The sequence below is a fragment of the Heloderma suspectum genome, chromosome 4 (assembly GCF_057233095.1).
Source record: "Heloderma suspectum isolate Gila_16-S chromosome 4, 16-S_ref, whole genome shotgun sequence".
NCBI lineage: Eukaryota > Metazoa > Chordata > Lepidosauria > Squamata > Helodermatidae > Heloderma > Heloderma suspectum.
Genome location: NC_139461.1, coordinates 55,636,529 through 55,656,365, shown reverse-complemented (window position 1 = coordinate 55,656,365; position 19,837 = coordinate 55,636,529). Strand labels below are relative to the sequence as shown.

Below are 19,837 nucleotides of genomic sequence, written 5' to 3'. Positions count from 1 at the left end.
CAGTTGGATATTGTCATAACTGTTTAACTATTAATTGTGGTAATTTTACTACAATTGGGAGTCTGAGGAAGACGGAACTACTGAATTTTTCAAGAAAACTGCCCTTAAATGAAGGGTCCCTGTGCTGGCTTTGATTTTGGATTGATGTCACACTTCAGTGTTACTAATACTTTTCAAGACTATTTACATCATCACAAGGTATTGTGTGGCTCTTCCATGCCGTAGGTGGCAAGTGAATAGTGGCACATGAATACTCATAGGCCTGTGGTAACAGCATTTCATTTCCACCAGACCAATTACAGCACTAATCAGAACTCTAGAATACACTCTAGAATAATTATTACAATCTGTGCAACAGAAAATGTATGCTCAGAGGTTTAGCTTGAAAAGCAGGGGGTGGGTGGGGGGATTAACACCGTCAGTGGTTGCCACTGATATTTGGCAATATATAAATGCATGTTGAGGAGAATGGTGGTGGTACCATTTACTGAGAAACTATCCTTTGTTAGGCTGATGGCTTCCAAATGCCTAATAACCCAGTTCGAAGCAGTTTGCAGTTGAACTTCGAACAGAGCTGTGAGCTGGCTGATCCTAAAGCATCCTTGCACATCAGTGACTCTTAGGAGAAAAGATGCAGGATTAGCATCTTTGCTGCCTGTTATAGCCATGCCTATTTGCTTTGCATGTATATTTGTAACTAAAGCAAATAACTCCCCACTTTCATTTCAAGGAAACGAAAGCTATAGTATTGTGCTTGGAACTTCTGGCTCTTGTGGAAGTGGAGTGAGTCACTAATAATAATATATAGATTTTAGGTTTGTTGGGGCTATCCATAACAGGTTTTGCCAAGATATATACAGATGTAGGGCATACTTTTTATGTACGAGTGGCTTGTGTACCCCATCTTTTTTTTGAGGATGGCTTTTACAGATCTCAACATGTAAATAGATATATGCACATACTGTCCAATTTGCATAACATTTGGTGTGCAAAGTGGGCCCCTGTGTGCCTGCTGCCCTATCACACACACACAGCCCTTGGCCAGTGAGCTCTGTCCAGGCTTAAAAGGGAAGAGCTTTGGGTCAGTAGCAGAGCACATGCTTTGTATGCAAAAGGTCCCAGGTTCTTTGCAAGTAGGGTTGGGAAAGAGCCCTATTTGAAACCCTGGAGAGCTGTTCCTGGTTGGTGGTGTAGATGATGCTGACTTGGGGCTGGATGGACCAACAGTCTAACTAGCTCCCAATGTTCCTATGTATTTCAATGCATGAGTAACAGTTTTCAAGAAAACTGCTCTATAAAAACATGAATGTAAAGACTAGAGCTGTGTACAGATGGCTTGACATTCTCCACTCTTTTTGTGGGAGAAATTGGGGAGAGGGACACAATTTCACTGAATTTCTCCAGGGGGAGGAGAAATTCTCAAAAGCTTCTAACGGGTTGGGTCACTATTGGCAGGGGTTGTAGTACAATGCCTTTTTTCCCCTAAGGATTTTTTGTTTTTTTGTGCGCCAACAACATCAAATGTGTTGGCAGTCTGGCCCCCCATTTTACATCCACCGCCATGCAAATGTGAGACGGGCAGTGTTGTGTCCAGCTCCAGAGAAGAGGTAGAGCTAGTGCTGACCTAAAATCTGTCCTCCAATTTCCTGGAAGTTTTCTTCCCTTTGAAGGAGACTTCTGTTGTTCTGCCTCATTTTCCGGGTGTTTGATATTCTTTTTTGTGATGTTTTTGAGCTCACCTAATCACTGTGAGGTGGTCAGGGGTGCTATGTGTCTGTTTTCTTTCTGTTACACATCTCTTCTCCAGCAAAGGAGATCGTTACCTTGTGGTGCTGGAGCTTGAGCACCTCAATGACGCCATGAGCTAAACCGTGAAGGGACACCCAAGACGGGAAGGTCATGGCAGAGAGGTCAGACTATTTATTTATTTATTTATTAAATTTATTAATCGCCAATCTGACTGGTCACCCAGCCACTCTGGGCGATGTACAACCCACCATAAAACAATTTAAAACAATAAAATTTTACCATAATTTTTTTTTTTTTAAATACCCTAACCCACCCCAAATGCCTGCCTGAACAACCACATTTTTAATGCACGATGGAAGCTCATTAAAGAGGGGGCATGACGGAGTTCCCTAGGGAGGGAGTTCCACAGAGTGGGGGCCACCACAAAGAAGGCCCTCTCCCTCATCCCCACCAGTCTAGCTGTCCTGGCTGATGGGAAAGAGAGAAGGCCATCTGAGGCTGATCTTGTTAAGTGGCCTGTCTGGTGTTGCTGGAGGTGCTCCTTAAGATAGGCTGGGCCGGAACCATATAGGGTTTTAAAGGTCAAAACCAACACCTTGAATTTGGCCCGGAAAACAACTGGTAACCAGTGCAACTCCTTCAGCACTGGAGTGATGTGATCTCGCCGGCGGCTGCCTTTAATCAGGCAAGCCGCCGCGTTCTGTACCAGCTGCAGCTTCCGAACCGTCTTCAAGGGTAACCCCACATAGAGCGCATTACAGTAGTCTAAACGAGAGGAGACCAGGGCATGTACTACCGATGGGAGCAGATGGTCGGGAAGGAAGGGGTGCAGCCGCCGTATCAGATGGAGTTGATACAGCGCTGTCCGGCTCACAGCTGACACCTGAGCCTCCATGGACAGCTGGGAGTCCAAAATGACCCCCAGGCTGCGAACCTGGTCTTTCAAGGGTAGCCGTACCCTATTCAACACCAGGTCAACATCCCCCAGCCTCCTCTTGTCTCCCACCAAAAGTACCTCGGTCTTGTCAGGGTTGAGCTTCAGCTTATTCCTCCCCATCCAGCCACTCACCGTCTCCAGACATTTGGACAGGGATTCTACAGCCAACCTTGGTGAAGATTTGAATGAGAGGTAGAGCTGCGTGTCATCCGCATATTGATGATACTGCACCCCAAACCTCCTGATGATAGCCCCCAGTGGCTTCACATAGATGTTAAATAGCATCGGGGAGAGGATGGAACCCTGTGGCACCCCACAAGTAAGTGGCCACGGGTCCGAAACCTCCTCTCCCAGTGCTACCCTCTGGTACCTGCTGGAGAGGAAGGACCGGAACCACCGCAATACAGTGTCTCCAATGCCCAACCCCTCCAGGCGGTCCAGGAGGATACCGTGGTCAACGGTATCAAAAGCCGCTGAGAGGTCGAGGAGAACAAGGAAGGAGCATTCACCCCTATCCAGACTAAATACGATCCCTGGGGAAGGTAACGGCAACCCACCCGAGTATTCTTGCCATGAAAACTAAATGGATCAGTAACTGAAGAACTTTGGCCACATAATGAGAAGACAGGATACCCTGGAGAAGATGCTGATGCTAGGGAAAGTGGAAGGCAAAAGGAAGAGGGGCCGACCAAGGGCAAGATGGATAGATGATATTCTGGAGGTGACGGACTTGACCTTGGGGGAGCTGGGGGTGGCGACGGCCGACAGGAAGATCTGGCGTGGGCTGGTCCATGAAGTCACAAAGAGTCAGAAGCGACTGAACGGATAAACAACAACACACATCTCTCAGATGCTCTGCAGCCTCCCAGGCTGCTCTCACTTCCTGATCTGAAGTAGCCCTTTGGGAGGAATTATGACACGTCTTCTGAGGTTTAATTGAAGTGTGGGAAGCCAAGGAAGCTACAGGCTGCCAGAGAAATGATTGTACCATTAAAAAACAGGACACTTTCGCACACTCCTTGGCCACCCGCTAAGTAAGGGAAGCACAAAAAATTCAAACCCAACCCATGATAATTTATCTGAAATTTCTTCATGATTGAATTGATTTTTGAAAGCAATTTCTATCATATTGAATGCGAATGGTTGAAAAAAATGTGGGAGAAAATTTCGACACAGCACTAGTTAAGACTGTATCATAGTTGTGTTGAATTAAATGAAGAGGCCATAGCTCAGCAGCAGAGTTGTTGCTGCACATCCTCATTTCTATGGACACGCAATTCAGGTGTACATGTGAAACAACTGATGCAGGTCTAAGGGGGCCTTTAACGAGACGCACACAGTGGATGTATGTACTGTGCTCTTACAAATGGGGAATGACTACTAAAAATAGGGGAAATTAGCTAAAATGTAAAAGCATAGACTTTTATTTTTACAAAATTTGCATGTGCACTTGTTACAGAAGAGAAAAATCCCTTGGTTAGTATATCCATCTGGGCCAGATACTGGTTCTAATAAAGCCTAGCTAAGAGAGAGAGATTGTAGAAATTAGCATTTGCTAAATAAGGAAGGGAAGATGCCACTATGGGAATTGCAGAACAGGGAACTGGAGGGCTATGCGACCAAGGGAGGTGATGACAAAGTTGGGTTGTGGGAGTGGAAATTGGTAGATTTAGGAGGAAAGGAGAAGAAATGTAGCAGGAGTGGCTATAATTAGAATTACCTGACTTCAGAGAAAGGGGTTATCAGATCTAGAAAGACAGTCTGCGTTTCTTTGAAACCATAACAAGGCTTTTGTCCACTGACTTTTACCAACTATGTATTTCTGACTGGAAGGATTTCTTGCTAAGTAAATTAACGTGTTTTTAACATCTTCTCGCACTTCCTCATTTAACAATACGATGTAAACATGATAGTTCAATAGTTTCCCCCTGTATAATTCACTTGTGGGAAAACCACCAACGTAGTTTTATCTAAGTTAGGTTGTGTCATACCCTGACACAATTCTTCTCCTGAAACAACAGATAACATGCAGGAAAAGGCCTAAGAAGAAATGTACCAAAAAAGCCCCAGAAATCACATGTCTGAGGGTGACTAACCGTAACTTAGTTCCTCTTAACTGGAAGTGACGCAATATAGTACTATATGCCCCTGTTTGACTGCTCTTAAAATGGTTTAAAGGCATTTAAACATGTTCCAGCTTGTTATGATTCTTTCTGTTTGTGGATTTACTGTGGCACAAGAAAAACGTTTGCTTTGCAGCTCAGATGACCTGGATATTTTCTATTCCTTCTGTGGTAAGTAAAGCATTAGATTGCCTTCAATTAATAGTGTTTGTGAACGAATTAGAATGTTGTCCCTCCCTCTGATTAAAACTTCTAATTTCTGAATGAGGATTGTGTACCTTAATTTCTCAAGCCAGAAAAAGTGTGTGTTCTGAGTAGCACTAGAGACAGACAGGAATAATTGCTGGCTTTTCTAATTTAAGAGAGATTGTCCATTGCTTCTTGCTCGCAGTATGCCTGGGTACAATCTGAGATCTTGAGTACCAAGCACAAACTAACTTAGGGCCGAATCTACTTGCATTCATGCTTCTTCGGTCCCTTTAAACATTTCCAAATAGAAGTTGGGGTGTGGATGACTCAGATTGCAACTATGCCATGCAAGGGGTGGGGGTAACTCTCACTTTGCATCATTTTCTTGATAGAGCTCACCCCCACCCTCAGCTACTATCTGCCCCATTAGGAAAAGTGCATGTGTATATGTATGGTTCCCCCCCCCCCCGTAATGTAACAACTGGAGGAGAAGGTATCAATGGCTACTAGTCATGTTGGCTATGTGCTACCTCCAGTACCAGAGGCAGTGAGCCTCTGTACACCAGTTGCTGGGGAACGTGGGCGGGAGGGTGCTGTTGCACTCATGTCCTGCTTGTGGGTTTCCTATGGGCAGTTGGCCACTATGTGAACAGAATGCTAGATGGACCCTTGGTTTGATCCAGGATGGCTCTTCTTACGTTCTTGACTAACCGTGTGTGTGTGTGTGTGTGTGTGTGTGTGTGTGTAGGGGGTTAACCCTTCCTTCTCCTCAGCTGTGGTTCTGATCTAGTTCACTCCCTCCCCCCCTTTATTGGCTGCTATTTGGAAAACTTTACAGAGACCAGAGAAACATTAGCACATCTGCAGTTGACAGCTTTGTCATCTTAATGCTGTCACATATTACGAATGGGCCACCACCATGCCTTTTACCAGCAGCATCTTCCTCTTCCCCGACCCCCCTCTTTTGTTTATCATCTAGCCCAAAGAAGATTACTGTGACATTCAAAAGATAAGTTGTTACTTTGTGCTCCAAGTACCTAATTAAGATACGCTACTGATATTGTTTAGAAAAATGATGGTACTTGTCAGTTAACCTAAGTGGATTTAAAAACAAAACAAAATCTGCATTATGGGTGACTCTGCTGCATTTCCACAGACAATATCACAGATTAATGGATAAAGTCAGGGCTGGCGTAAAGGGTAGACATGGATGGGCACTTGCCAAGGGCTCACACCACAGCGGGGGCCCACAGATGAGACACCCCTGGATCTGTTCCTCCTCTTCATCATGGCAACCTGCTTGTCCACCTTCCTCTCGCTCTGGCCCAGACAACAGTGGTCATGGGAAGGAGGACCAGGAGATGCCACTGCCTATTTGCTCACTGGCTCCCCACCTGTCAAGCAAACAAGAGGTAGCAATGATGAGTGGGGATGAGGAGCAATAGCAGATGGAGACAATGGTGGTGAGAAGGTCGACTTATTGAAGGAGGACCCCATTGACGGTGTCTTGCCCAAGGGCCCTCAAAAACCTGAAGCCGACACTAGATAAAGTGGAGTCTACCCCACATACTGCAGGGAGTGATGTTGTGCTCCAGACTTGGACTACAAAGATTTGATTTGACACTAAACTGGTGGTGAATTCACACATGTGTGTTTACCACTAAATGACTTCAGCCCCAACTGATGCTGACTTGCATGCTTGAAACAGCCATCACAGATGAAATATCACCAGCAAAACTTTCAGTACATTTCACTTCGCATCAACACGGTGCTTTTCAGTGGAAGCAGTTCTCAAGATTAGCTGCAAGTGACTGAGTGATATATGAATGTATGCTGTGAATCAGCCCTCAGTAGCCATAGGCAAGCTCCTTACTGCTCATATGAGAATAACAGGGTCCTAACTTGTAAGGATCATTTAGACATGGGCAGGGGCATAGCTCAGCAGTAGAGGATGTGGCTTACACAAGGTCCCCAGTTCAGTCCCTAACATCTCCAGTTGAAAGCATTACAGGTAGCAGAGTTGGGAAAGACTTTTGCCTGACAGTGGAGAGAGCCACTGCCCATCATGGTAAACAATGTGTACTAGGCCTTCCCTCTAATGTCTGCTGATGAAGCCTTTAAGAACTTAAAAACAGTTTTATGATTTTATGAGCTGCCTTGAAATAATTTTTATTCTTAAAGGCAGGATATAGATTCTTAAATAAAAATAAACATTATCTGGGGTTTGATAATCTTGTAGTTCAAACTTCATGCATTCATTTTGTCTAGAAGAAACATATTTGAAATCCACAGTATACCACTTTTGGGTACCAGGAATGTGGAAAGCATCTTGAATCTTATGAATTGTATCCGACGTTACTCCTGCATAGAGCAGACCCATTGAAATGAATGGGACTTAAGTTAGACCAGCTTTGGATACAACCCTATATCTTCACATATATACTGAGCTGATAGTGGACACAGGCTTGGTTTGCAAGTAACAACGACCCATCGGTTGTCAGGGCCAAACGCAAGTAAGTGAACACGCTGTCTCCTGCCTGCTCACCACTTCTGCTTTGCATCCATTTTCTGAAACATCCCAGAAACACCCTCTTCCTGGGTTGTTAGTCGTGGCTTCCAAACCCAGCACTATGAGTTCTTGAAGATTAAACAACCCAGAGTTGGAACCTATGGTTTGTTGTTGGATTCCAACTCTGGGTTAATCCTCAACAACCCAGAGGATCCAGTTCAGAAGTCATGACTAACAAGTGAGGAACAGGGCATTCCTGAGTTGTTTCAGAAAGCAGAGGCAAAGTAGAAGCAGCGAGCAGGTGGGAGGCGGCATACTTTCTTGCTCCTGTGTGGCCTAACCAATTAATGGTTTGTTTAACTCATGAATTGGCCTTACGTGCGAACCTGGTTATAGAGTTTCCGGATGAGGCTTTTATGCTGCAGTCATAAACATTAATGAAGTGTCCAAAGATGTCTCCAACTTGTAACCCTCCTGTGCTTTCCCACCACTTTCTTTCCACATAAAAATCAAATAAGGAAGGAAGGTCAGAAAAGCTACACAGTGTATTTTGATTGGTAGGCCAGGACCGTTCCGCCTGGCAGCACCAGTATTCCAAACTAATTTTCATGTTAACCTCTAAGCTAAAATGCCTTGGCTATACATTTCAGCAGTGGGTCCAGCAGGGATGGTCAAAGCTTTATGTTGTTGTTGTTGTTTTGTTGTTGTTGTTGTTTTTAATTAGCTTTATGTCATTATCAAATGTTCTTTGTCATGCAGGTTCAATTATCAATATATTCTCATTTAAAGCAGAGCCATGTTCATTAAAGGGTCGTTCTGTATGGAGAGGGACTCTTTTCTGGATTCCGAGTAAGTTATTTTCCTATTCAGAAAACACCAGACTCATTGTTTTACATTATTTCATTGAGATGTACTTCAGTCTGGAGAGTTCTGTTTCCCTCTCTCCAGTGGTGGCTTTGTGCTAGTGAAAAGTGTTCCACTTGTGCAAGGGTGCTGCACGTGCCCAATTTTTGGAGTGCCCCTCCATCTTCTGCAGCGCTCGGTGCCATATCAAATATTGTTTCAGAGGTTCCCCCAACCCACAGGAACAGCTTTTAGGGGGCATTTTTATGAATAAAAATCTGCTGCCCTGCTTTGTGTTAGCGGAAATGTTTTCTGCTAGTCACTAGCAGCTAGATCTAAGCCATCATTGCTATGACCCACTGGCTCCATCCCATAGATATCTGGAAGGGATGATGTTAAATCTTGGGCAGAAAAAGAAGTCTCACATCAACCCCTAGGCAGGGAACAACTGTTGAAAATCAGCTCACAAAGACAGTTTATCCCTATGCAGACATGTATTCCACATATATGCCCATGCTTTGTACAGACTATCCAGTCAACATGTGGAATTTGGGAGGCAGGCCCGCAGTCACAATCCCACTGCTTTATCTATGCACTGATTATTCCTCAGCATAGGGCTCAGGAGTTGTGTTGTCAATGTTTTTTGTTTAGAACAGTCTTTCTGAACCTGGTGCCCTCCAGATGTTTTGAGTGACAACTCCCAGCATTCCTGACCATTGCCCATGCTAGTTGGGGTTGATGGGAGTTGAGGTCCAAACCGTCTGGGGGGGACCCAGCTGGGGAAGGTTAGTTAGGAAGTCTGGAATGTCTGGGATGTTAGTGAACAAGTCCAACCCTATGGTTGTTTGCGGGATCTTCCATATTTGCTAATGTTTCAGAGAGCTAGTTATCCTTACTGAACCTTCACGAAATCAATAGCAGTGCAATTCTTTACATGTCTACTCAGAAGTAAGTCCGATTGAATTCAGTGGGGCTTACTCCTATGTATGTAGGTATAGGACTGCAGCCTCAGTACGCTAAACTTGTGTTTGCTTCTGAAAAGGGAATTTGGGAAACAATTACTATGGTAGGGAGAATTAAGTTTGTGTTTGGTCCAAACTGGTTTCCATGCTGTGTGTGTGTGTGCTGCTACTACTAATACTATTTTTTTGTTGTGCAGCAGTTGAGGTGTGAGGATGATTATCTACTGAACAAGCATTTTACTTCTCTGATTTATTTGAAGGAAGTGACTAACCAGTATCCAAGTTTCACAGAATAATAGTGCATATTATTTGACATAACAAAGTATACATGCTAACCTACACTCAGTGGGTTATACACAACACGCTAACCCACACTCAGTGGTTGAGTGTGGGTTGTTGTTGAACTGTGGGTTGTTTGTTGAACCATGGGTTAATGTGTTGTTTGAATCCAGGACATTTTCCGCAGATTGGCTTGTTAACCATGCAGTGTGGCTTATTTTTCTTTAACAAGCCACCTTGAGAACACATGGTTTGTGGTTGGGTTGTTTAGGGTGGTTAGCAAGCCACCCTGTGGAAAATGTCCTGGGTTCAGACAACACACTAACCCATGGTTCAACAAAACCCCCATGGTTCAACAACTCACACTCAACCACTGAATGTGGGTTAGCATGTTGTGTGAACAGCCCATCACACAAAATGGCACTGTCAAAATTCCCATGGATTGTAGTAAGTTCAGAAACAGCGGGTAGCATCCAATGGTTTCTCTAGTGCTAATGACCTTGTGCTAGGGTAAACCAATGCTTGTGCAATGTAAGTGGCATAATGGGGAAAAGTGGCAACTTGCCGCTGAAATCTGGGACACCATGGGAGACTGTGCTGCATCAGCACAAGCATATATTGCTCCCCACCCCACCCCACCCCACCCCACCCAAGAAAGCAATCGAATGTCATTGACATTGGAAGTGAAATTGTTGTGTTAATTTTTTTATAGAGGCTGATATAACCATTCTGACTGGACGCGTAAGCCTGTGGCACAAAGGTTCACTATCCTTAAAATGGAATGTTGTTTTGTGCTATGGTGAGGATGATGACTATTCATTTTGTGGCGCTTTGAAAGGAGGTAAGTGTGGATGGATGGATGGATGGATGGATTGATTATTTATTTATTGCATTTATATCCCGCCTTTTTTCCACTTGCAAGGAACCAAAAGATAGAAATCCCCATGGCCTGGGGGAGGGAATGATAGAATAGGGGAAGTAAGGCTCCCTCAGAATGTTTTGGCAGGGTTACAATTCTGGCAGCCAGAATTGTCGTCTTTACTTTCGTGCCTTTCTCCATCATGTTGCCCTGTTGCTATACCTCTAACTTTATTCCTGAACCCTCCCACAAAGGAATGTATGTTTTAAGGTGTGGAAGAATAATGGGCTGATGTTCATTTTGTCATGTCAAGCTCTTGATAATTGTTGTTCTGCTGCAGAGACCGTCAACACAACTCTGAGAATCAGTGGTGCAAACCCAGATTATCAACAGGTACTTTTCAGATCTAAACCCTCGTAAAGAAAACAGTGCTAAATGTTGCAAAAGTTAGTGAAATAACTAGTTCAAACTAGTTCTCTTTTCCCTCTTTACTCACTGCTCTGTACATTTTGTCCTCTTTCAGAATGTCTGTGATTACAGAAAAGGGAACAGCTCTGTGCGTAGCCTCCTGAAGCTACATGTGCAATGTTTGATATTTCTTAGGATAATACCTACGTATTGCCCTATCTTGAAATGTGTACAACAAATGCATTGTTGCACCAGACTGTCCTTCAAAACAGTATCTTACATCTCTGCTTGCCATAAACATAATCTTGCTACAGCTAGGCAATGTGAGCTTTGATGAACTATTTCTAAAGGCTATCTAGCTTTCCTATTCACTTCAGTGGAGACCCATGAGAAGCTATTCTCTCCACTGACATGAATGAGCAGTCTGCATGCACTGGAGTATCATGAGTGCATTACACAGGACTCGAATCAGGTTACCTTAATTTCCAAGGAGCTTTATTGGGTAGAATGACTTTTGAGAATGCTCTGACAAGTGTCCATACTGTGATGCTCAACATTCTGGAAAATCTTCAAAATGGCAGGAACCAGTAATAATACAGATACTTGTTGAAGCATTTAAAACTGATTCACTATGCCAGATTCCCCTGAAAAATCAAGTTGAGGTGACTTTAGCATGTCATACTAACCTAGTCTTCAGTTAGGAGGAACCAACAAATAGGAGGAACCTTGTCTGTTATGCAATCATTGCTTAAGAATACACAATAGAAATACATCCCACAACGAGGGACTAACTCCTATTCTTTATTACAGGGAGAATACATAGTCATTTTTGAAGGATTCTCTGGTCATTTTGAGAACTTGATACTCTGTGTGAATTACACATTTGTCATTAAGCAGAAGCTCCTCTAAAACCACCTCATAGCACAAGAACTGTTCTGTAGGAAGCAGTGGAATTGAATCTGGTCACAGAAATAACCAGCTGCCAGGTTTTGCTTTTCTTGGGGCAGAAAAACAATAAGACGCCTATTTTTATTACTGCTATTATCAAAGGCAGGTTACATCTGTGTGACATCTCACTCTGAATTTTCACACACAAGCACGATGAATGGGGCTTGAAGCAGAGGTCCGCTTCACACAAAGTTTTTATCATGCACTTGTGGTTGGTCATTCGTGGAAGTTTGTGGGTCCTTTTCATGACTTCGTCATCCTCCAGTGCCTCTCCCATCATCTTTAAGCTTTATTCCATCTTTTTTTAAATTGCCGAAAGTGCAATGATAAATATAACCTACCATCAAAGAGGTGTATTTCCGGAATTGCACAATATCGCAGCACCGACCACTGGCTGTATAAATGGAACATATGGAACTTGCCCACAAATGAAACAGTCCAAAAAAGCGGGGGAAGCGCATGAATTTTGCTGATCGTAATCCCGCAAAGACTCCGGAAGAAGAAGCTCCGGTAAGCGTGCGAGATTTTTGCTTCATGTAGAGATGCTCAGAGTCATTGTAAGGAGTGACTTTCAGTGCCAAGTGACCAGGAACAGAGCAAAGCATATTTAGTATGTGATACAAAGTACTGCCTTCTTGAAATCTCTGTGTTTTTTCTTATTCTTGCCAATATTCTTTTTTCTACAGTAGTGTTTCTCTCTCTGTCTCTGTCTGGACTGATTCACAGACAGTCCAGGTGTGAATGGAGGGATCCCTTGAGTGGGAACAAATTCAGTTTCCAGGATGCTCTTGGGGGCTGCATTCCAGTGGTGGTGGTGGGGGTCACAGCCAAAGGGGCCAGGCAAAGATAAAGGGGTGAGGGCCAAAAATACCAGCATATTTTGGCGGAAATGTCTTCCTGCCTGTAACTAAGTCTTAGGAGAGATGCATTTCAACCTTTTAGAATGGGGGGAAAAGTACAGAAAAGCTGTGAAATCACCAAACAATTGGTGGTTGGGAGAAAGGAGGTGGGCCGAGGGAAGGGGGCTTGGCTATCTGGGGAAGACCAGAGGACACACAAGGAAAAAGGAAAAGGGAGGGGGGGCGGTTCAGTCTTTCAGCAGGGTAGCACAACAGTGTCTTGAGCCACAGGTAGTATATGTTCAAATTCATGTCTTGCATGCTACGCAAGGGTTCAAATGCTTGCCCATCAATGGTTACTAGCCATGATTTTTATTTATTTAAAATGAATTTTAGGCTGCATTAAGGACAGGAGCCTCTCAATGCAAAACAAACACAATAGCAAAGCAATAAATATATATTCAGTGTTGTTCAGTCGTTCAGTCGTGTCCAACTCTTCGTGACCCCATGGACCATAGCACGCCAGGCCTTCCTGTCCTCCACTCTCTCCCGGAGTGTGCTCAAGTTCATATTCGTTGCATCGGTGATGCTATAAAAACAGATTGCATCAATAAAACCTGCAGCCCACAGATTATGGGAAGGTGCGACAACCTCCCAATAGAAGCCAATTCCAGTGGTGTGGGGCCACCACTGAAAAGGTTCTCTCCCTTATACTCACCATCCTGCCCCCCCTCCTGGGCAGTGGACAGGTGAGAAGGGCCTCTGCTGATGACCTCAGAGTGCAATCAGGCTGGTAAGGGAGAAGACTGTCTATATAGCTATATAGTACCTCCACTGTTGGAGGCAGTATGCCTCTATTGCTGTGGATCACAAGTAGAAAAGTGCTGTTGCACTCACATCCTTGGACCAGGCTTCCTACAAGCAGGACTTAGTTGGCCACTGTGTGAACAGAATGCTGGACCAGAAAGGCCTTTAATCTGATTCAACAGAGTTCTTATGTTTGCTGGGTAGCATCAGCCAAATCCCCATGGTTCTTCATATACAAAATGGAAAGGTTAAGTCTTCGTGTCAATGAGTATTTCTGAGGATGAAAGTGATAACAACTGTACTGTCCTTTGAAAAATAAAATACATTTATTATTGAATAATAAAATAAAAAGTGACTATATAAATAAAATCCACAACAGGATGGAACTTGCTTGACTAATTCGGCTGCACTGCCAGCCAGCAGAATGTAATCAAGGAAGACCAGTGCTGGAAGCGTTTGCATTTGCAGGAGCCTAACTTGTTCAGTCATTAAGTCATGTCCAACTCTTCGTGACCTCATGGACCATAGCACACCAGGCCTTCCTGTCCTGCGCTCTCTCCCAGAGCATGCTCAAGTCCATATTCATTGCATCGGTGATGCTATCTAGCCATCTCATCCTCTGCCGTCCCCTTCTCCTTTTGCCTTCAGTCTTTCCCAGCTTCAGGGTCTTTTCCAGAGAGTTTTCTCTTCGCATTAGGTGGCCAAAATATTGGAGCTTCAGCTTCAGTATCTGTCCTTCCAATGAGCACTCAGGGTTGATTTCCTTTAGGATGGACTGATTTGACCTCCGTGCAGTCCAGGGGACTCGTAAGAGTCTTCTCCAGCACCACAGTTTGAAAGCATCAATTCTTCGGCACTCAGCCTTCCTTATAGTCCAGCTCTCACAGCCATACGTTACTACTGGGAAGACCATAGCTTTGATTATACAGACCTTTGTCGGCAAGGTGATGTCTCTGCTTCTTACTCTGCTGTCTAGGTTTGCCATAGCTTTCCTCCCAAGGAGCAAGCGTCTTTGAATTTCATGGCTACAGTCACCGTCTGCGGTGATCTTGGAGCCCAAGAAAATAAAATCTGTCACTGCTTCCATTTCTTCCCCTTCCATATGCCAGGAAATGATGGGGCCAGATGCCATGATCTTAGTTTTTTTAATGTTGAGTTTCAAACCAGCTTTTGCACTCTCCTCTTTGACCCTCAACAAGAGGCTCTTTAGATCCTCTTCACTTTCTGCCATTAGGGTGGTATTGTCTGCGTATCTGAGGTTGTTGATAATTCTCTCGGCAATCTTAATTCCGACCTGTGATTCATCCAACCCGGCGTTTCTCATGATTGATTCTGCATATAAGTTAAATAAGCAGGGCGACAATATGCAGCCTTGTCGTACTGCTTTCCCAATTCTGAACCACTCGGTTGTTCCATGTCTGGTTCTTACTGTTGCTTCTTGACCCTTGTACAGGTTTCTCAGGAGACAGGTAAGGTGGTCTGGTACTCCCATCTCTTTAAGAATTTGCCACGGTTTGTTGTGATCCACACAATCGAAGGCTTTAGCGTAGTCAATGAAGCAGAAGTAGATGTTTTTCTGGAATTCTCTTGCTTTCTCCATGATCCAGCGAATGTTGGCGATTTGATCTCTAGTTCCTCTGCCTCTTCGGAATCCAGCTTGTACTTCTAGTAGTTCTCGGTTCACATACTGCTGAAGCCTAGCTTGTAGGATTTTGAGCATAACCTTGCTGGCATGTGAAATGAGCACAATTGTATGGTAGTTTGAACACTCTTTGGCATTGCCCTTCTTTGGCATTGGAATGTAAACTGACCTTTTCCAGTCTTGTGGCCACGGTTGGGAGTTCCAAATTTCTTGGCATATTGAGTGCAGCACTTTAACAGCATCATCTTTTAGGATTTTAAATAGCTCAGCTGGAATACTGTCATCTCCGCTAGCTTTGTTGTTAGTGATGCTTCCTAAGGCCCACTTGACTTCACACTCGAGGATGTCCGGCTCAAGTTCATTGACCGCACTATCATGGCTATCAGGGACATTCAGATCTTTCCTGTATAGTTCTGCTGTGTATTCTTGCCACCTCTTTGTAATCTCATCTGCTTCTTAGGTCCCTGCCTTCTTTGTCCTTTATCATGCCCGTCTTTGCACAAAACATTCCCTTGATAGCTCCGATTTTCTGGAAAAGATCTCTAGTCTTTCCCATTCTCTTGTTTTCCTCGATTTCTTTGCATTGTTCATTTAAGAAGGCCTTCTTGTCTCTCCTTGCTATTCTCTGGAACTCTGCATTCAGTTGGATAGATCTTCCCCTTTCTCCCTTGCTTTTCGCTTCCGTTCTTTCCTCAGCTACTTGTAAAGCCTCATCAGACAGTCACTTTGCTTTCTTGCATTTCTTTTTCTTTGGGATCGATTTCGTTGCTGCCTCCTGAACAATGTCACGGACCTCTGTCCATAGTTCCTCAGGCACTCTCTCTATCAGGTCTAATCCCTTAAGTCTGTCACCTCCACTGTATATTCATAAGGGATATGATTTAGGTCATACCTGAACGGTTTAGTGGTTTTCCCGACGTTCTTCAATTTAAGCTGAAATTTTGCAACAAGAAGCTCATGATCTGAGCCACAGTCAGCTCCAGGTCTTGTTTTTACTGACTGTATAGAGCTTCTCCATCTTTGGCTGCAAAGTACATAATCAATCTGATTTCGATATTGACCATCTGGTGATGTCCATGTGTAGAGTCACCTCTTGTGCTGTTGGAAAAGAGTGTTTGCTATGATCAGCATGTTCTCTTGGCAAAACTCTATTAGCCTTTGTCCTGCGTCATTTTGTACACCAAGGCCATGCTTGCCTGTTATCCCAGTGATTTCTTGATTTCCTACTTTAGCATTCCAATCCCCTATGATGAAGTGGACATCTTTTTTTGGTGTTAGTTCTAGAAGGTGTTGTAGGTCTTCATAGAACCGATCAACCTCAGCTTCTTTGGCCTCAGTGGTTGGGGCATAGACTTGAATTACTGTGATGTTGAATGGTTTGCCTTGGATTCGTACTGAGATCATTCTGTCGTTTTTGAGATTGTACCCCAGTACTGCTTTTCCCATCCTTTTACTGACTATGAGTGCTACTCCATTTCTTCTAAGGGATTCTTGCCCACAGTAGAAGATATAATGGTCACCTGAATTAAATTCGCCCATGCTTGTCCATTTTAGTTCGCTGATTCCCGAGATGTCGATGTTCCATCTTGCCATCTCATGTTTGACCACCTCCATTCATTGATCTTACATTCCAGGTTCCTAAACAATATTGTTCTTTACAGCATCAGATTTTCTTTTCACCACCAGACACATCCACAGCTGACTGTCCTTTCGGCTTTGGCCCAGCCGCTTCACTCTTTCTGGAGCTACTTGGAAATTCCCTCTGCTCTTCCCCAGTAGTATATTGGACACCTTCCGACCTGAGGGCCTCATCTTGTGGCGTCATATCTTTTAGCCTTGTGATACATTCCATGGGGTTTTCTTGGCAAGAATACTGAAGTGGGTTGCCATTTCCTTCTCCAGTGGACTACATTTTGTCAGAACTCTCCGCCATGACCTGTCCGTCTTGGGTGGCCCTGCACGGCATAGCTTATGGCTTCACTGAGTTACGCAAGCCCCTTCACCACAACAAGGCAGTGATCCATGAAGGGGAGGAGCCTAACTACTTAGGGCCAAACTCCCGACAATGTTTTTATGCTGTTGGTCAGGGATCGGCAGAAGGTAGATTTGGATCTATGGCATAGTGCAGAATTTTAGGCCTGGGGGCCAAATCTGGCCATCTGGGATTCTCTGGAAGGCCATGCCTCCTTCCCCTGGCCCCACATGTTTCCCCCAACTACAGAGCATTCCCATGGCTTGCTTGCTGGGAATGATGGGTGTTGCAGTCCAATACATCTGGAGGACACCAAGTCGGTGAAAGCTGGCATAGGCTGTGCAGTTGGGTGGAAGCCAGGGTTTTCAGTGCACAAGTAGGTGGTCAAGGCACAGAGTACACAGTTGCTCTGTGGCTCTCCAGTCTTGGACACATTGACTGATACTTCCCTTATCTGGGCAATATCACATGCGTCCCTAGTAAAGCCATGAGATGCCTCTCACATCTCCCACGGCACTCATGATGCTCATTACCTAAGTTCAGGTGCTGATCATTCCTAGCCATCCAGATATTGTGCCAAAAGCTGTCTGAGAAATCTTAAGCCAAAGGCCTGTGAAGGGCTGCAGCAAAGCATATTGCTGTAGACATGCATGTGGAAAATGGTGATATCACACCCCGTTCCACGAGAATGAAAAGACAAAAGCTGGCGTTTAATTTCACTTTTCAATGCTTCATTTGTCACGCTTCAGAAGAAGCAGAACAAAAGGGCATTGTCTCAAAGTACAAGAAATTATTGATGCTCTTCTGTGCATCACCCAGCATCACAGTGTGCTCTGCCACTCTGGGTGCTCCTCTTTGAACACTGTTTTGTCACAGCCAGGTGGTTTCTAGTAAGAGAACTCTTAAAGAATGATGCAGTTCTTTGGTTGGAACAAGATTTATTGTGGCATAAGTATTTAGGAGTAGCGCCCACTCCATCAGATGCATGAGGTGTTATCCTCAGCTGACAGATATATACATAAACACAGAGAGGCACAGAGAGAAGTAAGAACAGTGAGGCAAAAAGCCCATGAAACACTAGGGGTACTGTCTGTCACATTTTTAATGCAAAGCTCAAATGTATACAAGATAAGCACAACAGCAGTAACTGGTGATAGGCCCAGTCTTCCTGTTGATTCCCAAATGAATGCAATCAAATCAGCTGATAAATTATAGTTCATCAGTTTCAGACTGCAGTATCCTTTTGAAGTTTCTTTTGCTGAATAATGGTGACTTGCAGACCAGCAGCAGAGTGTCTCCCCCTAATTTCTGAACGTCACCATTTTTATGTCAGATTTGTGTCCATTTATTCTTTTGCATAGGGCTTGGCCTGTGTATCCTATGTAGACACAGGTGACTGCAATTTATTTATTTAACACATTTTTATGCTGCCCTTTGACAAACATTTCCAGGGTACTTTACCATATTACAAATAAACAAATAAAATGTAACACCTCAAATGTAACATGTAGCACACACACTCATGAAATGACAATTGGAACGCTGAAAAACGGGGAGGGGGGACAATTTTAAAAGCTGGAGAGATTTTTTTTTAAGTATTTTCTTGGCGCCGCACAGAGTGTGGTGAGCCTCCCTGGAGAGAAATTCCATGAACAGGGCGCCATGTCTGAAAATGGCCTCACCCCAATTGCCATGGGCCACCTCGAATGAAGTGGGACACTTGGAGGAGAACATCAGCAGATGACCTTAGCAGACCAGCCAGTTAATATAGGAGCAGGCACAAGATATCACAACGGAGGACAAACAGGTGAATGAACCTCTGATGTTTTGTTGTTTATGTTAGATTCTGTAACGGTATTGCTGAAGTGGTTTGATCTGGGTTTGTTGTAGGGCCTCCTGTCTGGGTTTTTGTGTCTGTTCGGCGGCCTATTGCTGCTGGTGAGTAACCATGTGTGTACCCCTCTAGATTGTGATCAGACAGTATTCCTGGCACTAAAGCTGCACTTTGCTGTGTAGCCACTAGGTCGTGATGTGTTTCATGGATTGAAGCAAAATGATTCTTTCACTACTATTTTACAAACTCTCTCAAGCATACATGGCCAGTTTTAGGAAATTCATCTGAAAACTGCACCATGGTATATCTACAAAACATAACAAAAGAATGCAGGGACCACAGAAGAATGCTACACCAGTGCCAAAGCTGTTCTTTGCTTAGGCTGTGTAGTTCTATTGGTCTTTCTCTCAGCATGAAACAGGGAAAGATAGGTACCATCTTCTTCCATGGTCAGTAAACAAGAGATTCATAGTGTGGCAGTGTCCAGTCCAAATAAGCAAGTGATTTCCATGGATTATGGCCATGGTTGCTCACTAAGAATTGATTTTCTTTAAGAATCCACAGAATATCTCTGTGTGTGTGTATGTATATGTGTATGTATATGTGTGTGTGTATGTGTATGTGTGTGTGTGTGTGTGTGTATATATATATATATATATATATATAATTTTTTTCTCACCAATAAAGAACACACATCTTCAATATCATCATAAATGTGGGCACTGTTATTACTCATGTTACTAAAACGTGAATAATTTAAAAACATTTAAATTCAGCCAAATGCACAGATAATTAAGGTAGATGCCACATACACACACACACACACACACACACACAATTTAAAAAGATGGAGCGGCCAGGTAAATTTCTAGCTTTAGGTACAAATTTGGTACATACTAGTAACCTATACCCCTAATAATAAGAATATGTACAAAAT

General features: G+C 43.8%; 1 protein-coding gene across 11 annotated transcripts in view; it reads left to right on the top strand.

Annotated features, from left to right (window-relative positions):
• Positions 1–4,844: 4,844 nt before the first annotated feature.
• The window catches only part of LY96 (lymphocyte antigen 96), a 176,235-nt gene continuing 161,242 nt past the window's right edge, over positions 4,845–19,837 (top strand). For 3 of the 11 annotated variants that reach the window (XR_014790094.1, XR_014790089.1, XR_014790091.1), the window contains exons 1-5: positions 4,845–4,980; positions 8,267–8,356; positions 10,304–10,432; positions 10,791–10,843; positions 11,669–12,316. Coding sequence is in view for 4 of the 11 variants with exons in the window: in XM_084849270.1 (XP_084705396.1) it covers positions 4,875–4,980; positions 8,267–8,356; positions 10,304–10,432; positions 10,791–10,843; positions 11,669–11,767 (477 nt within the window). In the remaining 7 variants the exon portion in view is untranslated. Of the gene's footprint in view, positions 4,981–8,266; positions 8,357–10,303; positions 10,433–10,790; positions 10,844–11,668; positions 12,448–18,683; positions 18,874–18,956; positions 19,005–19,837 lie in introns of those variants that run through there. The other 8 variants (XR_014790090.1, XR_014790092.1, XR_014790093.1 and 5 more) reach the window with 7 other exon arrangements.